Here is a 26,254-nt window from a genome sequence, read left to right on the forward strand (position 1 = left end):
AGCTTAATAGAGCAGACACAGGCATTCTGCTGTCCAGAATTTTAACAGATGCTTATTCTTACTCAATAGCTGGAGAACTGGACATAACTTTATTTATGTCATTTATGTCACATTTCACTTTGCTATTATGTAACTGAAAGTCACTTTTAATTTTTTTTTTTTCATATCTAAAAAAATAAAGCATCACCCTGTCATCTGGTGCTGCATGTCAAGTATATAAACCTTAAAAACATTTGAAATACACAGCAATATAAAGCTATATGTTAGCGTTCATTTCTTATCCCCAGGGCAAATTTATTTTAAAAATGTATATATTAATTAATTGACTAAAATCTCTCCTGCGCTTTAAAATGCTGCAGTCACGCAGAACGAGCTTGAAAGCTTGCATGGCACTGCGATTAAAAAATAAATAAATAAATAAAGTCCTATAAAGTGTAGCCAAATGTATGGTATTTAATTCGAATATTTACTCATATTCAATCAAGAGAAATCAGGCAAAATGCGCCGCTCTCTCTCTCTCGCATCGCCGAGCTGAATTCAGCTCAGTTTAGTTAAATTAATTAAGATGAGTGAGGACCTGTAAAGTTAATCAAATATTGTCAAATATAAAGGATAGGTTGAGGTTTTGGTGAGCTGTTTCAATTATTTGAAACCGAAACTAACTGAAACTGATATTATTCTGCGCACTATTAGAAAGCCTTTGATTTTGTTTTAAATGAATTTTTATTTTATATTAATTATTTTTGAATTCATTTTAAATATTTTATTATTTTTATTGATCAAATAATTTTTTTCATAAGATATATATTTTTTATTTTTGATGTATTAATTTTTATGATCTTTTTAAAGTTTTTTATTTTTCCTTTTTTATCTTTATATTTTTTCCGTCTATAGTAAATGTCAGTTTTTATTTCTAATTTTTCTAATTTTATTTATAATATTTTTAATCCCTTTTAAACTGTAAATGCTCAGCGGCACAGTAAATGAGGGTCCTCCTCCAGTGTAAATAACCGATTGCTTGATTAATGTTCAATGTTGCAAACCCAGTTTTTACATAAACAATAAACAGAATAAAGAATAAAATAACATTGCTGATGTATCTTCAACAGCACATCGCATCCTATTCACTTCAATGGAGAGAGCCACTGCATACCGGCTGGGTTGGGTTGCGTTGCGTTGAACGCAACCCCGCATTCTTTATTCAAATGAATCAAGCCGCCGCGCTGCTTTCAGCCAATCAGGGACTTCACACACACACACACACACACACACACACACACACACATTCGAGCCTTACACACACAAACGGCAAAATATGGATTTATATAGAGCACAGTAAAGTTCATTTAATCATTAAAAGTTTAAAATTGAGTACACCTGTAGCCTTATTTGGATTCAAGATACGCCCACACGGCGAGAAGAGAGATCTGGTGTTCTGTCGACTTGTGCTACCCTGACAAACCGTGCTACCCTTTTGTGTATATTTAAAGGTAAAAGCACAAAAGTAGCACAATATTAGAGCATGTTTCCAGCAGAAGTTCATGTACTATGTTTGGATAGTCTAAACCACCGTATCAGGGTAAAGTTATGATAGTAAGAGTTTATTATAATCTTTTTTTTTCTTTTAAGATCATATTTTATTATTATTATTATTATTATTATTATTATTATTATTATTATTATTATTATTATTATTATTATTATTATTAATTGCCATTACACTTTGACAATGTAATGACAGTCCAGGTTATTAAATGAACAAAAAATATTAGAAAAACAGAATTATTATAGTGCACTTGAAATAATAATACAAATGTAGGTTAGCACATGCGCAGTGTCTTTAGAAAGCGCGTATCGATGGGTAGCATCACTCGACAGAACACCTGGCATGGCAGAATGTGTTGAATAAAATACGTGTTCTTGTCCTGTGCGGCCCAGCCTCACCCAGTCTCTACCTACAGCGGCCCCCAGATAGAATAAGATTGAGACCACTGCTATAGAGCCAGAGAACCAGCTTAAGTTCCAGACCTGAAGATTCAGACCAGTAGTTCCAATGAACTTAATGAACATAAACAGTCCACAAATACAGCTACAAACTACAAAAGCATACAATAGACCCAACAATAAATGCTTAATGTTCCTACAAGTACAGGCGTTTAACAAATATCACTCATTTGTATCTCTACAGGACGCCAGAGCAGCCAAAACATTAAGTACACACAAAAATCACCAGTCACACGGCATATTACTTAGTTTCACGTTGAAGGGCAGCCTTTAAAAAGGCTTTTTAATATAATATGACACAATATCTGTCTTATTTCCATGATAGTTAGCTAAATATTTAATTAATCCAGCATGCGCTCTCCGTTTTACTACTAATCAATGCGCGTAGCCTGACCCCTTCATCCGAGCGCAGAGAAGGGGCTAGGCAGCCATGGCCCCGCCCCCGGAGTGAAAAGCATGAGTCTTATTGGTTAGATTGTCCTAAGACTTTTCTAATAGACTCATTACTACACCCTTCTCAAAATCAGGAGAAGGGTCCGCGGACACGTGAGCAGAAGACATTTTAAAGAGCTTTGATTGGTCAGTACGGCTGTCAATCATACAGTCCTATAGCAACGAAAAACACAGGCTAATGCTTTGAATTAGTTGCTGTTTTTTTCGTTAATCTATAAAATAAATGCTTACACTTGCAATAATTATATACATCCTGATAAAAAAATATGTAATTATTTACATGCACATTTGGTCAGCCCTTTCGAAGGCCTTAGAGGCCTTACTGCACACCACTGATATGTATATTGAATATGAATTATACATAATACTTAAGGCTGGACAATAATTTAAAATCACTGATTGTCTCCAATAATGTTTTTGTAATTTTTAAACGAATATATTTTTATTAAATATTGGCCTGGAGTTCTAAGACAGCAATGGTCCTCCAACTAAAAAATATTCTTAAGAGGCATTTAGTATTTACAGCATCTGTTACCGACTGACGTTCATTACAGAGAGCTGCGTCAGTTCAGTGCATTAATTTGAGAAGAAAAGATAGAACCCAATAGGCATATGTATAGCCATACACCTTATATAAGGTATATACACCTTATATAAAGTTCTTAATACCAATACAGAAATGAAGAAATTTATTGTGTGTAAAGGATGATTTACACTTCTTACATAGGTATAGGCTTCATAAATGTATTTAAAGTAAAAAAAAAAAAGTATTTATTGATTTTAATAGTTCCTAGATTTTTTTTTGTTACAGATGTACTGAGCCATGAGACTGCAAAAATGTATATAAAAAACTGTATGCTAGAACTGCATCATTTTTAATTTCTGCCTTGAATGTCCTGAATCATTACTACATCTCTGCTGTTTGTAACAAATCAAACCACATTTACATATTTAGTGAGTGACTCCTTAGAGCAGTGGAAACATGGGCCGGTTCTTAAAAGGTTCCCTGGAACCGGCTCCGGCACCAGCACTTTTTTGGTGGAAAAGAGGTATAAGAAGAGCCGGCTCTTTCGGCTTCCAAGTAGCTCCTTATATTTTTTGGTTGCTTAATTCAATTTATTACCAAATTATGTGTACAATGAATTAATAGAGTTGAAACATACATTATATAAAATATATATTATTTATATGGCTTTATTTTTATAAAAATAAATAATGAAATACAAAAAACAAAGTAATCTCAAGTAAACAAACAGGTCCGATGTAAATGTGTATACTATTTTCAAATGTGCAACTCTATACAGTGAAATAAACAGCACTGAACACCATCAACAAAGTGTCACTCAACAAAATAAAAAATAATTGTGCAAATAAAAAAAAAAACAAGCATCCAGGTGATGTTTTTTGAAAACTTTAGCAAAGATTGACATAAAAAGGAGCTCATGTTTGAGGGTTTGATTGGTTTCTGTTATGATCTGCCCTGTTGTGGAAGAGGGAGCTGATGTTGCTACAAAACACAGTTTATGTGAGGTCACATGTGTAAGGTGTGGGTAGATCAAGCACTTCAATGTTGAATGCTCTTTTTGTCAATCAGAACGTGAATCATCTTTTTTTATGTTCCATTGTATCTTAATTCTGGCAAGACTTTTCTTCTTTCTTTTTAAAGAAAACTAAAATCTCTGTAAATATGAACCTTGGTGATATATATGTTTTTTTTCATACACTGATCTTGATTTTAAGTATATTATTAATATTATTATTTTATTGAGTAAATACTACTATCATCATTGTAAATACTTGATTTGATATCTTCTTACTGGACTTTATTCTACTTTTGAAATCCTTTAGAGAGCTAATAATAAGAAATGCCTAAAAACTGTAAGAGTTTATGAGGAGCTTTCACTGTTGCCTCTTGTTAGTATTTCTCTATTTCTATCATTAGTTTTCTTCCTTAATGTATATTTTATGCTGTCTTCTACTTTGGTTTATATGTATCATCGTAAAACTTTAATCTATACATTTATATTTATATATATATATATTGGCTCACTCTCTGGAGTCAGCGCATGTCGTTTATTTCAAAGAGCCGGCTAAGAGTCTGACCCATCACTACTAATAACTACAGTGCCGTAGTTTAACACTTTATTGTTGTGCTGTTGTACCAGAAAAGAATGTAGACTGTTAAACTTACTCCTATCAGCATGTTCTGTGTTACAGGAACCAGAGTCACTGAAGATCACAGTGGAGATGGAGATCGTGAGGCGATGAGACTGTTCTCCTCAGTGACACCATGGAGGAGTTCAGTGTTCCCGCCACTGTGTGGAGTGGTGACGTTAAATGTAACTGTTGTGAGGGAAGGGGAGGTCATTTTAAACATTGAAAGCCCACTTTTTAATGAACCATAATGTGGTAATTTGACAAGTTTTTGTGTTCAGATTGTAATATTTCTTAGCATGTTCTGTTAGGGTTTTTTGGGGGGGTGAGGTTGTATGTGTTTGTGCTTTTGATTTTTGATTGTGTGTGTTGTGTTTAAACTAATTCAAAATAAAATGTGTTTAATTGTTTTTATACCTGTCATTCAATTAAGCTTACTATCCTTTCCTGCTAAAACAAATAGCTTAGGTTTTTATATTTTTCTGCTGGTTTTGTGGTGTTTTGCAGTGTTTTTCTAAAGGTTTTTATCAGCCCTTTTAAACCCTTTGAAAGTATTTTTTTATAATTGGCATTTTTCAGAAAGACATGTGCTTGTGGTTTATGATCATAACTGTTTCTGCTTTTAAGAGTTTACACTGCTGGGCTGAAGATATACTAAACCATAAAGAGGCATATCTGTGCTGCACCACCATTTATTCAAAAGTATTTGGATATTAGCATTTAACCAAAAGTTTTTGCACACAGCTCAATCAGACAAAAGTATCCCTGGCATTCCACCATTTAGCCACAGGCAGTAGCTTTTATACTGTTTGTAACAAAACAAACGATAGTGTGATATAAACTTCGTCCAACACTGTATTGGATGATTTACACTTATGTATGTACAGGCTCACAAATCTATTTCTTTATTTTAATAGTTCCTATAAATGTTTTGTTACAGATGCACACAGCAATGAGACGATATAAATAATAGTTCATGCTAGACGTTCATTATCTTTAATGTCTGATTTGTAAACCACATTATCACATGCACTGTATAAAACTATTCGCCATTCCCTGGTTCTCAAAAGTTTTTATCAAGGAAGCAGACGGCGCGGTCGGTGCGGGAATTTTTTTATTTTTTCTCCCCTGCCTTCATCTTCAGGTGGGTCAGAATCAATGACTTCCCAGAGCAGATTTATTCTTTGTCTGATTTCTACCTCAGAAGAGTGTCAGACTGTTTATAAACAAATACTCAGCACAGAATTTCAGATTACCACACAGCATTTTCTATCCAGTAAGTAATCACTTAGGAATGTGTCTGATTGACATCCCAAAAACCGCACCGTCCACCAACTGTTGGTCCTGTGCCCGGGGCACCAGGACTTTGGTGATGCATTTCACCCGGATGGGAGACTCCTTTTAGTAGAGAGTCGTCGACTGTGAAAACATTCTGTGCAAACAAAAGAGCACAACAGACTAAATATAAAATATTTGTTATGTTTCACCTAATTTATTGTATTACCCATGATTCAACTGTTCATATGCAAATATTTTATTTGTTGATTGGTTGGGAGAATAAACCATAATATTAAACTGTTTTGGGTTTTGTGGGGCTATTGTGCTGTTATTGTTCTGTATATGTATCGCTTGGTACTATTTAAATAATAGGAAAATAGATAAAAATATATCTTTTTTAATTGCTTGGTAGAGATGCGTGGTGTTGTTTCCACCCAGACACTTTAAAATGGGGACACAAGTGCTGCTAAGTAAAAAAATATCTATTTTAATTATTTTCATATTATTTTTTATTATGTAATACTTAATCAGTGCTAAGCGTTACACAACAGAACAATAACAGCAAAATAGCCCCACTTAGTCCAAAAACAGTTTAATAATATATAGTTTAATAAAATATTTGAATATGAACCGTTAAATCATGGGTAATACAATAAATTAAGTGAAACATAATGAATTAAACAGTATAAACATGTTATTTTGTATGTTTGTGCTCTTTTCTTTACACAGAATGTTTTCACGGCCGATGATGCCCTACAAAAAGGAGTCTCCCATCCGAGTGAAATGTATCACCAAACTCCTGGTTTCCCAGGCAGAGGGCTGGCAAGTGGTGGACGTCGCGGTTGTTGCTATCAAGGGCGTTGGAGTGGGATAATATGAATTAAAGCCCACCCTATAGTGTCTTAGAACAACATTTATGGAATTACTTTTAATCACAAATGAACCATTTTTTGTCTGTACTTCTGTTTGAGGGACAACAACACCCCAACAGCCACAATGGACAGTCGAGGTGCTGCACGGAGAACCCTGCCAAGCACCAGTGAACTACCAAAGTCCACCAGAAGTCTCAGAATCTCCTTATTATCTCCTAACCTATGTGGCTCAAGACAAAGCAACAACCCCAACACATGGCTACACAGAGAACTGAGAGCAGCAACACAAAAAAGGCTTCATATTCCTGCATCAAAACAAAATATCTGAGCTGATCAGAATAATTATGGCTGCAACTGACAATCAAAATATTATGCACAGTATTTAAAAGTACAGTTGTCTATGCTCTCTGGGTGGGTACAGTAGGTGGCGCTTTATCTTGAAATTCATAATTTCTATTTCATTTTTTAATACTTAAGAATACATAAGAATATGTAAGTCTTGATATCACAATCTTACCTATATCGTTTACATCTTATATATTACCTTTATCTGTTCTTTTTCCAATCCCCTTTATGCAAAATTATAATCAGTAAAAATGTTTATTTGACTAAATTGGAATTAAAATATTTTTTACTGATGAAGCAATGGAGCAAATTTGGTTGAATTCTAAAGCCCAAAACCTTGGCTAAATTGTGGAATACAAATACTTTGGCTGAGAAGTAGTCCAAAAACTTTTGGTTAAATGGTAAAATTCAAAAACTTTTGGGTAAATGCTGAAAACCAAAAACTTTTGGTTAAATGCTTACGTGCAGTATCTCTCTCTCTATCTCTCGCTCTCTCTCCCTCAGGTGAGCCATGGGAGAGAGTTGTGGGTGGAGACTACAAAAGGACCTGAACCAAGATGGCCGACAGAGAGAGAGAACCATGGGGTATGCTTTAAGGCCAATGCGCTCTTGTAGCCTAATTTTATTGTATTACTTCTCTGATGTGGTTAACTTAATCCCTCTTTTTGGCTAAAAGACAACTCTGTACCAACTGGGTATGCAAACAGGTAAAATAGGTGCACCTGTACATTTTTACATCATGTAGGAATTGTTTGTATCGGTCCCTAGGTAAGAGGGCGGGTGCTACCCCTTGTATTTAGGTTATTAGTTAGGGAGTATATTTTCTTTATATTCTTTTTGTACTTAATTTGGCTTTAGGTAGTTTAATATGGTTATGTTTTGTTGTGTTCTTTTCTGTAGCACCGTCCATAGTTTACATTTCCCAGAGTGGTACTTTCTTTGTTGTTTTATACAGCATATGTAAATAATGTAAATACTGCCATGGTTTGTTGTATGTGCAAATGAGTGGTGGGAAGCTAAAATTAAATCAGATTTTTGTACCGCTATTTACTGCCTGTTCTCCTCTTTATTACTTAAACTCTGCTGGCTCTTTGACTTAGAATAGCCATGTGTTATGTTCTCCATATTTTTCTTCCTAGACACATGTGGAGGATTTTAACACTTAAATCTAAAAATGTTTGGTTAAATGCTAAAACTTTAGATGAAATGCTAAAATCTAAAAACCTTTGGTTAAATGCTTAAATCCAAAAATATTTGGTTAAATGCTTAAATCCAAAAACGTTTGGTTAAATGCTAAAATCTAAAAACCTTTGGTTAAATGCTTAAATCCAAAAACGTTTGGTTAAATGCTGAAATCTAAAAACTTTTGATTAAATGCTGAAATCTAAAAACTTTTGATTACTAACTGGTTGCTAGGCGGTTGCTATCATTTCTAAAGTGGTTGCTAAGTGGTTGCTTGGTAGTTAGTTGCTAACGTTTTCCAGGTGGTTGCTAAGCTGTTGCTATCGGTTGATAGGCAGTTGCTATCATTTCTATTGTGGTTGCTAGGCAGTTGCTAACATATTCCACATGGTTGCTAGGCAGTTGCTAACAAACTCCATATGATTGCTCAGTGGTTGCTAGGCAGTTGCTAACGTTTTTCAGGTGGTTGCTAAACTGTTGCTATTTGATTGCTAGGCAGTTGCTATCATTTCTAAAGTGGTTGCCATGCAGTTGCTAATGTTTTCCAGGTGGTTGCTAAGGTGTTGCTAACTGGTTGCTAAGCCCTGGCTGGGGTGCCGGGGTGTCCAAACTTTTGATCAGTATCTGCTCCATACAGCAGCTCCTCCAAAAACACACACAGTACTGGAAGAGCAGGGGAGAGAAAGGCCCCCCCATTCATTCCTATGGGGAAACTTCGTACGACAATTGTACGAAAACGTCAAATCGTCGAAATTTCCGTAAAGAACGTCCGATTTTTGTCTTCATATCTCAAAAATTGTGACCTATGTGGATGTTCAAAGTTGTCCCCTATTCATTTCCTATGGGGAAAAAAACGTTTACGAAGTTTTTACAAAAAACGTACGATATATCGCTTAAAAAGCACAAGCAACCTAATCGGGTATAGGTCCTACGATACTGCTAAATTTAGTATTTCTATGTCACAAGCTGTAGGAGGAGATAGCGATTAAATTTTGAGCGCAGAATAAGATAATAATAATAAGAAGATTACGAAGAACAGTAAGTTGACTTTTCTAAGCAAACTTAATAATAAAGTACACAGAGAAACAGATACAGGACTACAGAGTGTCCTTTATGATCAGCGGAGCTAAAAAGATGCTCAGTGAGTGTATGGTCATAGGTGTATGGTGTATGGAGCTGGTCATAATATTCTGACTTGACTGTGTATAAAATGGTTAAGGGTAAATTAAATACATTCTTCCACAAAACAAAATTGGTACCACTTTAAAATAAGACTTTATAAAGAGTTTATAAATGGTTTACAATTAGTTTATTAATGCTTACTAATTAGGTTGTAAATGCTTTAAAATCATTAATAATCAGTTATAACACATATATAGAAAGGGCAACAATATAGATGGCTGTGGGTTCATTATTTCATAACAGGTCATTGTTGCCCTTTCTATGTATGTGTTATAACTGACTATTAATGATTTTTAAGGCATTTACAACCTAATTAGTAACTATTAATAAACTAATTGTAAACCATTTATAAACCCTTTATAAAGGTAGTCTTATTGTAAAGTGGTACCACAAAATTAGTCCCCCGTATGGTTATAGTGTATTTTCACAGCATTATTTAACACTATGTTTTTCATAGCTAATTTCAACCCGGATGCAAGCCACTAGAGATGGGCCTGTTCCTGTTGGTGAACTGATCTTAGAAGAAGAGGGAAAGCACCACGAGGTGGCGCTGTGGAGAGAGGCAGCGCTGGCAGAACTTGCCCTCTTGCAGCTTACAGAAATTACACATCTGAATATTGTGAGGTAAATTATTACTGCAGCTGTTTAAAGGAGGTGGTGTTAATGTTGTTATGGTTGTGTGTTGAGTTGTTTCAAGGGCAAAGCAAACTCACATTGTTATACAAGATGTACACTGATTACTTTAGATTATATTAAAGTGTCATTTCTTCCGTGCTGTCCCAGGAAATATTGACAAATGAGAAATACTGTAATTTTTCGCTATTCAACTGTTTAATGGTGAAAACTGGAAAAAATATTTTTACTTGCAGAAACCTGAGAAAAAACACAGAAGTGGGATTGCGGTATTTGGAGTCTCTGTGGGAAGCAACACCACTCTCCTTTTGACAGAAGATATGGAGGAGCTCATCGTTCCACACAATGTACTGATCAGCTAATTAAGCGCCTTCCAATCATCGTAAACATTTCCTATGAGGGAGGCGTTATTTGTTCTATTGGCAGCCCAGCTTTTACAGAGGCATAAGGCCTTAAAAATGTCTTTTCACATACAAATCCAGTTCTAATCTGACCCAAAATCTGTTTGTTTTTCCATCCCCTGTTTTCTCCTTTTCAGTTTAGGGAAGAAGTTATATACATGGACTTGATTTGTAGTCAATAACGAGTATAAACTTTTGTTGAATAGCCCACCTCCGATCTCCCCCAATATTCCGAAATACAGTGCGATAGTTTATATACACAGATAGTTTATATACACAATACCTTCAGCTAGTCAAGCCACAATAAGTCAACTGACAAGAAATGCTTAAAAATGCATAAATATTATAGAGATATTTTCAGCAACAACTGGAAAGTTATGCATTTCCCCGACATTAATTTTCCATTCTATTCCCCTTTCCTACCTATTCATTCGTGCTTGTCATCAGACCTTTCCTGGCTTAACTACGACAAGGAACTGTGTGTATAAGAGTGCTTTAATAAACTAATCTGTAGGCACTGTGTGTATAAACAGTGTTTTTAATAAACTATCTGTAGGAACTGTGTGTATAAACAGTGTTTTTAATAAACTATCAGTAGGAACCGTGTGTATAAACAGTGTTTTTAATAAACTATCAGTAGGAACTGTGTGTATAAACAGTGTTTTTAATAAACTATCTGTAGGAACTGTGTATAAACAGTGTTTTAATAAACTATCTGTGTACTTTTAAAGTTCTCACTGCCTTGCTTTAAATGTCATCATCCTTGGAATTCTACCAGTGAAGTGTGGAGCTACTTTGAGTTTGTTGTTAATGGTGTAAAAATAGTGATTTTTTTTTGTATGGGTTAAGCTATGCCCCTATCACTAGCACTGTGGTCTATTGGGAGCATTAGCTAACAGTGCTGTATTTCAGAATGCTGGGGAGAACAGAGGTGGGCTATTCAACAAATGTTTGTATTTGTTTTCATGATTCACTACACCCTAAGTCCATTTCAGTTCACCCTTAACAACAAACCATTTGTCACGTCTTAGCCCTGTCTCATGTCTCTGTGTGTCTTCCCCACGTGACCTGTGTCTCCTGTCAGTATATTTCCACCATGTGTTTCTCATTTGTAGCTCCGTCCCTTCCCCAGGTGTTTCCAATTCTAGTGTGTATTATGTTACTATAAATAGCCCTCCTCTGCCACCTTGTCCTCCGTCGGTCTTTGCACCTTCCCCTGTTGTTTCGTCTCTCTCTGTGTTTCATAGTTTCTCAGTGTTTCATAGCCTCTGTTCTTCACGTCGTAGTTTCTATGTTTATCACTTGTTCATGTTTCTAGTTTCTTGTTTATTTCCGTCTTCCTTGGCTCCTTGTAGATACCCCTGCTTTGTGTTTATTAGTTTATTCCCTTGTATATATTTCCCTAGCCCTGTTAGTTTATTTCTAGTATATCTTGTTTGTTTAGGTTTATGTTATTTTGTTTCACTGTTTATTTTGGTTATTGGTTTATTATCTTTGTTACGCATTTTCTTGTTTCTTTGTTTATTTGTTATTTATTTAATAAATTATTTATTTATTTCGCCCTTACCTGCACTTGTGTCCGCTTTCCTCGTCACCCTGCCTGGGTCACCCCCATTTCCGTGACACCATTCTGCTATCTGAACTTTTTTTGTTCCATATTTTTCATTCTGTTGTTCACTTGTGTTTTTGCCTTGGAAAAGTGTTTATTTATTAAGCCAATTGCACTACCTCACATCATACTACACACACAGATGTTCATATCTATGTACAACAATGAAATACTTATATAATTAAATCATTAACATAAAAACACATTTGTGTGCATTATATTTATTGTTTTATTTTGTTCTTTTTTTGTATATTAAAAAAAAAGTTATTGCTGGAAATGAATCAATCTGCTGTCAACTTCAGGAAGCTTCGGTTGATTCATCACTTCAGAACAACCTCAATGTACAATGTACAAAAGTTATAAGTCACTCAGATTTAGGAGACTCGGTTAGTCTTATTTAGAAAATGTTGACCATACATTTATTATGATATAAAATTGTAAAATGTGCAGTTTTAAAAACAGTTAGGTTTAGTTATTCTTGTGATTCGACTCCTACTGATTCATTGAACAGAATAAAGTGAAGCTTGTGCAACTGGAAAGTTATTCAGCTCTTTCTGAGGTAAGATGTGGTGGATATGGTGGTGATAAATTACGATATTATAAAGTCACTTTTCATATTGTATGGGAATAAGTAATGTTTTATGTGATGTATGATAATATGGAATATGTTTATTTGTATATCATGTATTTATGGTGATACGTTTTTTTATTATTATACGTTTATTCGTTGATAATCTCAGAGGCTCACTTCGTGGCTGCTAGCTAGCTTTCTAGTTATAATTACCAAACATGAACGCTAGCCAACACCTAAACGCGGTTCTCTTTCAGAAAAAATACCTTAAATGTCTTTAATTGATACTCGGATGTACAAATTAAGATCATTCAAGTTTTCAAAGAGGTAAAACCCGCTTTCAGTGTCTAGCCATAATAAGAGAAAGTGAGCAGCTAGCCATAGCTCACTTTACCTCAGTCCTAGGCTGTATTCGAAATGGCATACTACTATACTGCATACTGCACTAGTATGTACTGCATACTACACACCGCCCAGTATGTAGTATTCAGTACTGCAACACTTTTGATTGTAGTACCCTACACGGTCCCGTGACACACCAGTCAGTGCTCTGAAGTGCTCAGAATTCCTCAGAGTGAGTTGTAAACAGAAAGAACATGAAAAATGTCCTACCTTTTCATTATCAAGACTAATGAGATCTGCATACTGTCCAGAACTGCAATTGCTGCTTTAATTTTAGAGTTCAGTGTAAGTGCAGTTAACCCAATTCTAACAACCATTTAGCAGCAGCCCCCACAACCCAAGTATGTTCCAGTTATATTTAAATATGTTTTCCTATTTATTTTAGTAGATTACTATTTTCATCTATGTAAGTACCAACAAGAAGAAAACATTTAAACAAACCCTCATTCATATTTACACAATCTTAACAATAAAAGAAATGAGACAAGTTGCATCACCGCAGAGATAATTATTAAAGCTTATAAACTGCAGTTTTAATCCATTTAAATGAGCTCTGTGTGTAACTCCAGCATCAGTAGCAGTAATGCTAGTAAATCTACTGAATACAAAACATTAGTTTTAGAAAATGGAAATATAGAGGTACGTTTTCTTTCCTATTTTAGTGAAATACTTTGTTCTACTTTGTAAAACTAAAGGAAAACCCCAGAGAAGTAGTTATACAGTGTTTTAAATGAGAGTTTTAGCTGTTTAGCTCCATTCAGCTCCATGCATTGAGGACTCCCTCGCGGGCTCCCTCTAGCGGTGATGGGGTATAATGTGATATAGCGGGGGAGGGGCGGGGCTCTACATAACCCGGATGACGCTGAGCTTCCGGGGTCTGTAGCTGGAGAGGAGGAACAGAGGGATCAGCTGAACTACAGAAGGTACGGAGAAGTTTCTCTCTCTCTCTCTCTCTCTCTCTCTCTCTCTCTTCAACACGCTGTTCTACATTCACTCCTACACCAACACCACCTTCAGCACCTTCAGCATGTGCAGCATTTACACCACCAGCACTGGATCTTCTCCTAGCTCTGCTCAGCAGTCTGCAGTAGGGGGTCGCGGAGCTGGGGATGGGGGGGGCTTTACAGATCATACACAGGATAACGGAACCTCACACTCCTGCCCCCCCTCCCCCACATCACTAACACACACCTGAGATAAATCAGTTCTGTGGAAATTCCTTTTTAAGTTTGTGTGATCAGTCTCTACACATTTCTTAGTTACACTAATTTAGTTTAGTTTAGTTAATTTTCCTTTACTTATTCCGGTTCCACCACAACAGTTGCTGGTAACTCATGTGACTCTCCCGTCAAAATAAAAGTCCACTTGTAAAATATTAAATGTAAGAATGAAAGATTTAGTGATTATAGTGAGGAAAAGTTCAGGCAAGAAGAGGAATTTCACAAGTAACATTTATTAGCTTACTGATTTAACAGAAAACTTGCTATTTCACTGTAATAACAAACACAAATATTAGCAAATTACAACATCTTTAGCCCCGCTGTTTTTAAGAAATCCCAGTTAAACCATTACTGTGGAATACAGTCTCCAGCTGCTCTTTTGCTGATACTTTAATAATGATGATAATAATAACAAAAACATGAATTTGGTAATAAAAATAAGAAGAAGAATCACACTTTGAGCAACTTGACAAAAATACACAATTAAACATTTGTGTAAGAGGTTAAAAAGACTACAAAAATAATTGAAAAAGAACTACATAAAATAATATGAATTCTTACAAATTGTTATAATTGTGTTAACCTTTAGTAAACAAAAGAGACTCTTATGTTTTACACTCCTGTTGGAGGTTGGTTGATGTGTTGTAACAGTAAAAATGTCATTATTTTGCTGTGATTTTATTTTGAACTACAATTCCCTGCACCAACAAGACAACTGCATCGGATCAACATTTCCAAAAAACACATCTTGAACTCAGGAGCGCATATCACTGTTAGCCTGAAGCCAGTGTGGTGGAAAATAATGAACTGTTATCAGGAGTTGTTAAAAAAAAAAAAATCAGGTTTGTGAAGCATTGATTTGGATTAATGTATTTGGTTAATGTGTGGAAACTTTTATAAATTGGTTTAAAGGAAAAAGCTTTGGACATCATCTGTCGTGATGAAGAACAAATCAAGCATCGGCAATGTGATTTGAACCAATGTGTGTCGTTTTTTCGGCACACGCCTCAAAGCTTCAGATTAAAGGGTAACATCACTCTCTTAGAATGACTTAGAATCTCTTTAGTTAATTGACCTGCTTTTATTTTAATATTCAATGGCATTTTTCTTTGTGTTTTCCAGAAATTAAAATATTTTCCTGAAATTCATCACCAACAACCAGGATATTTAACTAAGAGCAAAGTTAAACTGCTGAAAGAGGTAAAGCAGAAGCCTTCCTGAAGAATCTCCAGAACACGCAGAAATTGTTTGCTACATTTAAAAGACAAATGAAGCCAAGTCCCGACATGGAGAAACATCAGCACTCTGTCAAGAGTTTTACTAAACAGAGTGATCTCAAAAAACACCAGCGCATTCACACAGGAGAGAAACCGTATCACTGCTCAGACTGTGGGAAGAGTTTTACTAACCAGAGTAATCTCAAAAGTCACCAGCGCATTCACACTGGAGTAAAACCATATCACTGCTCAGACTGTGGGAAGAGCTTTAATCGACTGGAGACTGTCAAACGGCATCAGCGCATTCACACAGGAGAGAAACCTTATTACTGCTCAGACTGTGGGAGGAGTTTTAATCAACAGAGTACTCTCAAAATACACCAGCGCATTCACACAGGAGAGAAACCTTATTACTGCTCAGACTGTGGGAAGAGCTTTAATCGACTGGAGACTGTCAAACGGCATCAGCGCATTCACACAGGAGAGAAACCGCATCAATGCTCGGACTGTGGGAAGAATTTTACTGAACAGAGTGGTCTCAAAATACACCAGCGCATTCACACAGGAGAGAAACCGCATCACTGCTCGGACTGTGGGAAGAGTTTTACTGAACAGAGTGCTCTCAAAATACACCAGCGCATTCACACAGGAGAAAAACCGTATCACTGCTCAGACTGTGGGAAGAGTTTTACTACACAGAGTGATCTCAAAAAACACCAGCGCATTCTCACAGGAGAGAAACCGTATTACTGCTCAGACTGTGGGAGGAGTTTTAATCAACAGAGTAATCTCCAACGACACCAGCGCATTCACACAGGAGAGAAACCGTATTACTGCTCAGACTGTGGGTACAGTTTTACTCAACAGAGTCATCTCAAAATACACCAGCGCATTCACACAGGAGAGAAACCTTATTACTGCTCAGACTGTGGGAGGAGTTTTAATCGACTGGAGACTGTCAAACGGCATCAGCGCATTCACACAGGAGAGAAACCGTATCACTGCTCGGACTGTGGGAAGAGTTTTACTGAACAGAGTGCTCTCAAAATACACCATCGCATTCACACAGGAGAGAAACCGTATTACTGCTCAGACTGTGGGAAGAGTTTTACTACACAGAGTGATCTCAAAAAACACCAGCGCATTCACACAGGAGAGAAAAATGTCCCAAATTTGTCCCATGGCAATTAAAAGCGCAAATCATAAATTCCACCAGAAACAAATATGAACTGTATTTAACAATGGATTTTACAGGTTCAGCAAAACTATTCTTATCCAGGGATGATGTGTATAGAATTCCATGTTATGTTTGTATGTCTTGTAAGTTTGAATATTCCAGGACATTCTTTGTGAGACAGAGCTCAGTTTTTAGGTTAGTTACTGTTGCGCAGTAAGGTTACAGGCTCATTCACTCCCTCTGCTGGTGTTCTTGTTTGTCTGTGGTTCAGTCCAATTAAAAATCTGTTACTATAGAGGGATATAGAGGGATATTTGGTTGTGTTGTATTACTCAAGTTTTATACTCTCTTATCTTTTCCTTATTGAATATTAAATGTTGCTTATGGTTTTTTTAATCTCCAAAGTTACTAAGAATATCCAAATAATGTCGTGTCTTAATTGTTTTTATCCAGTACAAACTATTATCTTTGTATTACTTCACCTCTATATTTACCCATGTGTGTTTTAATAAACGCCTTTTATATTGCAGATCTCCAGTCTCATTGTGTTTTCTCAACACATGTTTGACATGAAACCTATAGGCCTGAGATTGTCATATCCAGTTATATTAAGACTATGGTTTGTGTTTTTTTTCTCCTAAATCTCTTGTAATGTAACTATGCATAACCAGTCATATTAAGACTATGCTTGAAGTGCAAACAGAGACAGAACATGTTTTAAGCACAGTACAGTCTTGTTGGTCACTCTGTTACCGTCTGTCACTCTGTTAAAAGTAGCAGAAGCATCTTCTATGCCAGGAGTATTTAATTAGAATTCAGAATGATCCAGTTATACAAAATTCCTCGCCTGTCTCTCTGTCGCACTCGGCGTGACTTTAGTTTTCGTCCGTTCTCGTTTTTTCGCCCATTCTCGCCCAGGTTCACTATCTCCTTATAAAGGCGTTTTTTTCACGGCCATGTCCCAATTCAACAGCCGGAGCAGCGGGACCGCGACCCTGACAACACGGGTTCGATCCCGCGTGAGGAGCGGTGTGTTTATTTATTTTTTTTTCCACGTCTGCACAGATCTGATTGACTGAAGAGAGTGGTTGGTGATATTACCTCACACGTGATTGGTCTGTGATTTACTGTGCCGCAAAGCGTGTATACAATTAAATCCTTCTCAATAGGTTTGGGTCCGGACCCGGACCACGGTCCGCCCGTGACCTCTGTTCTATGCAAATTCCCCGAATTTTCCTCTTCTGCTCACTGCTCAACCACCAAACTCGCTGCTACTGTGTTGCCAGTTGCCAGTGTTGTATCTTAAAAAGTCCACACTAAACTGTGAGAGGTTTAAGCTTGACGAGAAATATCGTCACGTCTTAATCTCGTGAGATCTCGTGCCACGATACAGGATTTGCTATTTTACTGACCAAATGTATAAACAAAGCATTTCCTGTTTTACTGTCTATTGTTATTGTTTGCTAGCTAGCTAAATGTTCAAATATGCAGTTTGCTGATTTACTGACTTTTATTATTGGTAGCTAGCCTAACTAAATGTCCAAACAACAGTGTTTGCTGTTTTACTGACCATTATTATTGGTAGTTAGCCAAGCTAAATGTACAAACAAAGCAGTTTAACAGTGTTTTACGGCCGGTATTTATTTATTTTTTATTTCTTGCATATTTTTTTTCTTAAATGTAATTTGTATTCTCTTTCGCATATTCCTCATGTTGCCCCGGCTAATATATATATATATTTACTAACAATTCCCTACTTTACCACATGATGCCACTAATTCCCGCTCTCTCCGCACACTTTTGAAGGCATACGCATGCCTTAAACCTTGCTTAAATGTACGCTCGTTTTCACACCAAGTATTTCTTTATAAATCACAATTCTTGCTTGAGATGTTGCTTACGCACATTTCTGCCCTCTTTTTATGCGTACGCACTCTTTATAAATGAGGCCCCCGCTCTTTATGAGGCTTTGATTCAGCAGTAGATTCTCTCCTGTCAGATTCCTGTCAACATTAGCCTGTTAGCAGCTAACAGAGTTAGCAGTGAATTAGCTCTCTCTCTCTTATACTGTTTAATAAACTGAGAAAAGAACGAATAATTTATGGGTACATTTATGAGATTAAACTAATTCAGATTTAATTAGTATAATTAAAGGCTGATTTTGGTAAGTTAGGAAAAAGCTGAATTAGCTAGCTTCCTAGTGTTGGCTAAGCTAGCTACTGAATGTACCCAAAGTTTCTGAGGAGAAAGAGCATTTATTTTCTGTTTTCTGTGACCTAGAAAGGTTTTTAAACGGTTTGGAGGAACTAATTGCCACCATTCTAACAATTCTACAAATTACTATCTGTTTTAAGCTAATTTGCCTCAGTAAGAGTAAATTATCCTCAAATTTTACCTCAGTTTATTTAATTGTTAGCGTTTACTAGCTAACAGATTTAACGTTTATTTACACAGTTCTTAAACTTAAATTTAGTTGTTTTTTTAAAACATTACTCACACCTTCACTGTTTCTTATAATTCATATCTTCTTTTCTCTACAGTGTACAAATCAGTGAGTCTTGGTGAATGTTTCTGTTCTTATTATGGTAAATAGGGCCTGCAGAGATTTAATAGAAGAATCTGTTCTTTAGAACATAATGTTTTATATCATTATTAGAAGCACAAACACACCTGAGATTATTTATATTTATTTATATTTTACAATTACTGAGCCAAGAGTTGGCCCAAAGACTTCAGGAGCTAAATAGCTCCTCCACTGAGTCCCACCCACAGTGCCTGTAACCCTCATGCTTCCGCTTGTTTAGCCAATCAGAGCGATGCTGAGACTGAGGGGCCTCAGTTGGGGGCTTGCATACCACAGATAGAGAGGACTTCTGTAGAGGAACAGTGGAGATAGTGGACGGTGTGCAGCTTAGTAAAGTTTTGTGGGATTACCGAGGACATTTAATTCTTGTGTGCATTCAGATACCTGTAAGTACATACACTGCTGTTTATTCATAAAGTGTAGATAACTATTACTTTCCAAGTTGTAGGTGTACTTTCAAGGAGTTACATGCTATGCTAACTGATCAGCTCTTTGTATAGCTCTGTATAGCTTCTAGCTGTTTCTGATCTGCCTATTATTATTACCAGATAACACCTCATAGAAGTGTGTATCTTTGTTTAGGTGTTAGTGTTGTAAATTGTAGTCAGTAATGTGTTTCAAGTAGTTCAAGTATCCCTTTTATATCTGTTGTTTCAGAATCACACACTCACACAGTCGGATTGCATTCATCTATTCTGTATATACCACAACTCCTCTGCTGCAGTTAATACTGTTTTCAGAGTACATCATCTCCAGCATTTTAATCAGATGCACCACAGTGGCTTCTACATGGTTTAATACCAGCTAGCTCTTCTTAACAATTACAATACGATTTTAAAATTGTCCTGTTGAAAATATTTATCATTGGTTCGTTTATTGTATCTATCAGAAGCAGACTGTATCTGCCCAATATCACTTATTTTACTCCAATGTTCAATACACAGAGTGCCTTATTAATATGATGGCATGTTGAATCAGATTTTTCACAGTAATATATGTTTACAGAAATAGAGGGTCAGGTGGACGGGTGCTTGTGTTACAGAGTGAACAGGGTGGATTTAACACACAACTGCTTCACAAGACTCAGTGCTAGATAGTGTAAATGAAGCATCAGGCTGGAGAATTAACACAACAGTTCAGATATAATAAAGAAGACATTGTTTAGCTGTTTAATGCGTCTGAATTTGTATTTAAGTGGTAAATTAAACGGTTTAGTAGATGCTTTGAACAAAACAGAAGTATTGGGAATAAATCAATAAGGATCATTATTCTGAATACGGTTTGTATTTTATTTTTTTGGTCGAATGGTGAAAATGTTAGCTACAATAACTGTATTTATAATTATAATAATTATAACATAAAAATGATATTTGTATAAAAGGACGGGACGTTTATTGTGATGTTAGTTCTATCTCCAGTAAATCTTAGTGTTGCCTGATTCAATTACCTGTTCTAGAAACAGAGCTGACCACGTTTAGTATGCTCCGAGTTAAAGTTAGAAACTTACCTTCAGCCAAGTTCGTCTTAGTTCTTCCAATTCCCAGTTATTTAGGTTCGCATTGGTAAAGAAATGTGACACTTATGTGCTAAAGTAAATTTTACCATGCTTTCAGTGGCTGAAAGAAATATATTTTTTCGTATAATGTTAATTTTATCAAAGAGTTATGTCTCCTGAATCAGAATACATTAATAAAGTCCCAGCGCAAAACTGTATTACCCAGCAACACTAGTTTTAGTACAGTCAAACCTCTGAAATCTACATATTTATACTATTCGCCTAGTATTAAACATGCTGTCAGTGGCTAAAGAAATTTATTTTCTCCATATTGCTTCTTTAGTTAAACATTAAATCATGTCGCTAGACATATCTGTATATGTTTAACAAAATATTTAAAATACTGGTAACATTTATAATAAATGTACATCAATTAACCATGCTTACAACAGTTACAAACATTGTAAAATGCCTAAACTTTTTAAATGACAAATGTTTAAATATTCTTTATTATTAAAATTCCTTAAACTATTGGCTCAGATCATAAGTAATTAACAGGATATACTTCATTTTTACTTCATAATGCCAAATATTTCTCAACCCAAATGTTAGTTTCTTCTATTCTGTTTCTTCTCAGTTTTTTCCATTCTTTAAGTGTATAAATTCCCTAAAATTCCTTCGGGATAAATAAAATAAAGTATCTATCTATAATGCTTGTTACGGTGGGTGACCCAGGCAGGTAGACGAGGACACGGACGCAAGTGCAGGTAAGGGCAAAACAAATAATAATTTATTAAATAAATAACAAAGATAAACAAAGAAACAAGTAAACACGTAACAAAGATAATAAACCAAAATAAACGAGGGGGACTAGAGAACATAAACAAACTAGAGAAAATAATAATGATAAACAAACAGGGAATATATACAAGGAGCACAACAGGCACAAGAACAGACAAAACAGGGCTGTGATGTCATGTAGATGCATGAAATAAGTCTTCGCTGATACTGTTCTTTGTATATAAGAACATTTATTACAGAAAAAATAGTAATTAGTACGAAGAACAGCATCATCAACAAGCACCCAGGTTTGCTTGGAGAGAGTTGTTTTCTCAAATCTGATCTGTAGCTCTCTGGCTTGAATTGCTGAAGTCCAGCCTTTTATGTTTGAAAACACCTCACATCTGGAAACACTTAACGTACGCTCCTATAGCGCACATACATAAGTAAGTCTGACTCAATGTATGGGAGGGGAAAGAAGTGTTCCCCTTTCTAATGTGTTTAAGTTAGAGCCTAACTCCATCTGTTCCCTGTGGTCCAGAGGCCATTCCGTGGGGAAAATATATAGAATAATAGTGAATAACCCTGCTTAATGGTAAATAACCCTGCTTGCAAATATGTATGCTCAAATATACGTCAATATAATCTTTGGAGTTTTAAAGATGTTAAGAAGGTGTGCAAAGCGATTCCTTTAGCATTGATTCAGTTAATCAAACAAGTCATTTTATATTCAAAGGTGACTGTTTCGATGCCCACATTAAAAGTGAACGACTGTAATTTAGTTGACTCCAAGTGTAATAATAAGACTATCAATGATGATTTGAAACAAAAGATTTACTATGAATATAATGGAGCTTCTTTCAAGAAACTTCCTAATAATAAGAATATAAATATGACTTTTGATTATTCCAAATTTGTTAACTGGCCCATATCTCCTAAAGTGAAGGAGACTCATTTCAAAATTATAAATATGATTTATCCTGTAGCCCTGTTTCTTGAAAAAATATTCAAATTTGATGTTGAATTATGTACTTTTTGTAAGTCAGAAAATGAATCTCTGGAGCATTTGGTTTTTTCATGTCAATATTCACACACTTTTTGGATGGACATCAGAAATTGGATTAATATCAAACTTAATATTCCTTCTTTTGAGGTAGAGGACATTTTGTTTTATATGAACAACTTAAGTTCAGCTTTCTCTGATGCCATAAATATAATTTTACTTTTAGCAAAATACCACATTCACTGCAGTAACTGAAAGGGAAATAAGCCCTCTTTCCCCAGTTTCATGAATGAATTTAAGTCATATTATTCTTCATTAAGTAAATTAATGTAGCCCCTGGTAAATTTTGGATTTATTTTTATTTTATTTCGTAAAGTGCCTATGTTGTAAAGGGTTTAAAATCACTAAAAACTGTTTAATATGGTTAAAATGTTAAAATATATAAGTTCATGGGTAAAAAAAAAAAACAAAAAGAAACTGTGTATAACAAATGTGTTAAAATACTGAGTATGAGACTTGTAAGTTGAAAAGCGTTTTCATTGGCTAAAAGTGTTGTCACTCATAGATAGAGTCTGCCTTGTCTGTTGATTGGTCTTTTGTCAGTAGGGGGCGGGAAGGGGAGGAGTGTGTGTGTGTTTTGGGAGAGAGCGAGGGAGACGGGGAGAGAGATATGGAGAGAGCGAGGGAGACGGGGAGAGAGATATGGAGAGAGCGAGGGAGACGGGGAGAGAGATGTGGAGAGAGCGAGGGAGACGGGGAGAGAGATATGGAGAGAGCGAGGGAGACGGGGAGAGAGATATGGAGAGAGCGAGGGAGACGGGGAGAGAGATATGGAGAGAGCGAGGGAGACGGGGAGAGAGATGTGGAGAGAGCGAGGGAGACGGGGAGAGAGATGTGGAGAGAGCGAGGGAGACGGGGAGAGAGATATGGAGAGAGCGAGGGAGACGGGGAGAGAGATATGGAGAGAGCGAGGGAGACGGGGAGAGAGATGTGGAGAGAGCGAGGGAGACGGGGAGAGAGATATGGAGAGAGCGAGGGAGACGGGGAGAGAGATATGGAGAGAGCGAGGGAGACGGGGAGAGAGATATGGAGAGAGCGAGGGAGACGGGGAGAGAGATATGGAGAGAGCGAGGGAGACGGGGAGAGAGATGTGGAGAGAGCGAGGGAGACGGGGAGAGAGATATGGAGAGAGCGAGGGAGACGGGGAGAGAGATATGGAGAGAGCGAGGGAGACGGGGAGAGAGATGTGGAGAGAGCGAGGGAGACGGGGAGAGAGATATGGAGAGAGCGAGGGAGACGGGGAGAGAGATGTGGAGAGAGCGAGGGAGACGGGGAGAGAGATATGGAGAGAGCGAGGGAGACGGGGAGAGAGATATGGAGAGAGCGAGGGAGACGGGGAGAGAGATATGGAGAGAGCGAGGGAGACGGGGAGAGAGATATGGAGAGAGCGAGGGAGACGGGGAGAGAGATATGGAGAGAGCGAGGGAGACGGGGAGAGAGATGTGGAGAGAGATAAACGCAGCATCTCAACGTAGGAAAATAATGTAAAACACGTTATATTTTGTGAGTTTGTTGGCAAGTCAGCGCTGTGGTTGTCAACAAGAGAGCCTTAAAGTGGACTGAGAAGCCCAAAGAGTTAGAAACGAGGGAAACGCTCCCTCGTAAAAGTTCAGTTCTGACTGAGGTTCTGCTGCTGAGGTGTGCACGAGACTCCGCTAGCATTAGCCCCATCGGCTAACAGCACTCCGGTCAGCTAAAGTTCGCTTCCCCAGTGGACTGAATCAGCGAGACTGAGTACCAGGTACAAGTGCACCGTTTTCACCTCCACCCTCACCAGATAGCGGTCTGAGCTGCCGCGAGGCTCAGACTTCCTCTGGCAACGCTGGATTTCCCTCTCAGAAGCAAGACTGCAGCTCTCTACTCCATTCCACTCCACGGACCTGAGTAGGCCAAGTGTTTCTTCTGGCGCGAAAGTTCGCGAAGCGGCCATTTAGTTGAGGCCACAACGTTCTCTACAAGCAGCTATTCAGGCCTGCAACGTACACACACACAGACACTACAGAAAAAGGGGTACCCCGCATTTATTGTTTATTTGTTTTTCTCTCATTTTTTCTGAGTAATAACTGAAACCCTAAATTATCTGTCTCAAAGGTTTATTGAGTGTGGGCCCACAATAAGTCTGTTTTGATCATTAATAAGTCTGATACTTATCAATCTGGTATATCTGAAACTGCAGGGGGTAGTATAAATAACTATTTGTGTTTAATATGCCCATTGTTTTGTTTAACTCACTTTATATACTGGTTCTGTGAATTGAAACATCTCTTTTGAACAGCTAGATTGAGATAACTCCAGTATATACTGGGCTGGCTGGATTTTAAATAAATATACTAGCTACAGTTAAAGTCATTTCTATGGTTTATTTTTTATTTCTATTATAGGCTGTGTTTTATTTTGCTAGATCTAGTACAGAGTCACATATTGGATGGTTTAAGTTTCTTATACTATTCACACAAGTTACATATAAATGTGGCAGATGTAAGGTTTTACACATAGGGCTCAAGGTAATAACGGGTAGCAGTAATTAATTCCATATTATACAAACATTGTCTAGCAGCTCATTAATTATATGACAGAGCACGTACCCACCTAACTCATATAGCATAGCCTAGAGTTAAGGGGCACTACATTAAGAAAATGGAAAACTGGTAGAATCATCACACACCAGATCTCTAGTAAGCTTTTGTCTAAGATTATCATTTTATTACGTTGCTCTAGTCTGTATGTTTGTGTATGCTCCCCCTAGCTTCTAAATTGTAGCTATTATCCTCTACAAGAGTTTGTACTATTGTATATTGTTGTGTTTTGTATGTTGCTAAAAACAAAAAACTGATAGGTGTTTAAACTAATTATAATTAAAAAAAACTATTAAAATGTATAAGCCTGTGGTGTTTTTATTTATTTTTACACATACCAAGTCTGTAAACTACTTTACAGTTCACATTTCTGTAACCTTGTCACGTCTTGTGCTGTTAACTCCTCTGTCCATTCCACACCCAGCTCTAACGGAGGCTCTCAGTCTAACAACTACACTACCCAGAATGCACCACCCGCTGACATAACGCACACACCTGATCACGTGACACCTCACCTGCTTCCTCCAGGAAGTCCTGAATACTGATTACTGGCACTATAAAAGAGCACTCCACACAAACACCCACGCCGCGTATTGTAGGTTCTCCTCTTTACAAAGCGTTCTATATCTCTTGTCTCAGCTATTTTCGTGTATGACCTCTGATATTGGATTACCTGTGTATTACCTGGACTGTGTTTTCTCTACTGCCTCTTGGATTATCTCTGCTGCTGGATCTCTCGTGTTTGAACTCTGGACTGTTTCTTGGTTATGGTATGGTTTTGTCTACATTGCTCCTGTTATTGGTGATTACCTGTTTTTGTGTACCAATCACAATCTACCTTTGTTTATTATATAATAAGCATTGTTTTATCAGTATCTGTACGTGTCTGCATTCTGTACATACCATGACAAATCTAGATAGACTGGGAGATAAATTACAAACAAAATACAAACATCAACCAGAAAATAATTTGTAATTAATAATAATTGATAATTATTAATAATTGTCTTTGTTCTGGAGCAGTTGATTTATAAACTGTGCGTTTTACACTGTGTC

At 36.7% G+C, this 26,254-nt stretch overlaps 2 protein-coding genes across 2 annotated transcripts in view; both read left to right on the plus strand.

Annotated features, from left to right (window-relative positions):
- The first annotated feature begins 13,961 nt into the window (after positions 1-13,961).
- On the plus strand, positions 13,962-24,506 carry LOC125801681 (zinc finger protein 239-like). Its single transcript, XM_049478480.1, has 3 exons — positions 13,962-14,009; positions 15,429-16,595; positions 24,400-24,506. The coding sequence occupies exons 2-3, from the start codon at positions 15,575-15,577 to the stop codon at positions 24,504-24,506; spliced, it is 1,128 nt and encodes a 375-aa protein (XP_049334437.1). The 5' UTR covers positions 13,962-14,009; positions 15,429-15,574.
- LOC125801480 (gastrula zinc finger protein XlCGF49.1-like) overlaps positions 19,536-26,254 on the plus strand; it is a 280,269-nt gene continuing 273,550 nt past the window's right edge. The window contains exon 1 of the mRNA XM_049478259.1: positions 19,536-19,670. The gene's annotated coding sequence lies outside the window, so the exon portion shown is untranslated. The remainder of the gene's footprint in view (positions 19,671-26,254) is intronic.

The sequence above is a fragment of the Astyanax mexicanus genome, chromosome 4, assembly GCF_023375975.1.
Source record: "Astyanax mexicanus isolate ESR-SI-001 chromosome 4, AstMex3_surface, whole genome shotgun sequence".
NCBI classification, from domain to species: Eukaryota; Metazoa; Chordata; class Actinopteri; order Characiformes; family Acestrorhamphidae; genus Astyanax; species Astyanax mexicanus.

What these genes read in the sequence shown, in the direction of transcription:
- LOC125801681 (XM_049478480.1), top strand. Translation starts at nt 15,575, where the DNA reads ATGAAGCCAAGTCCCGACATGGAGAAACATCAGCACTCTGTCAAGAGT. An exon ending in CCATCGCATTCACACAGGAG is followed by an intron (nt 16,596 to 24,399) that starts AGAAACCGTATT and finishes CACCCTCACCAG; the next exon opens with ATAGCGGTCTGAGCTGCCGC.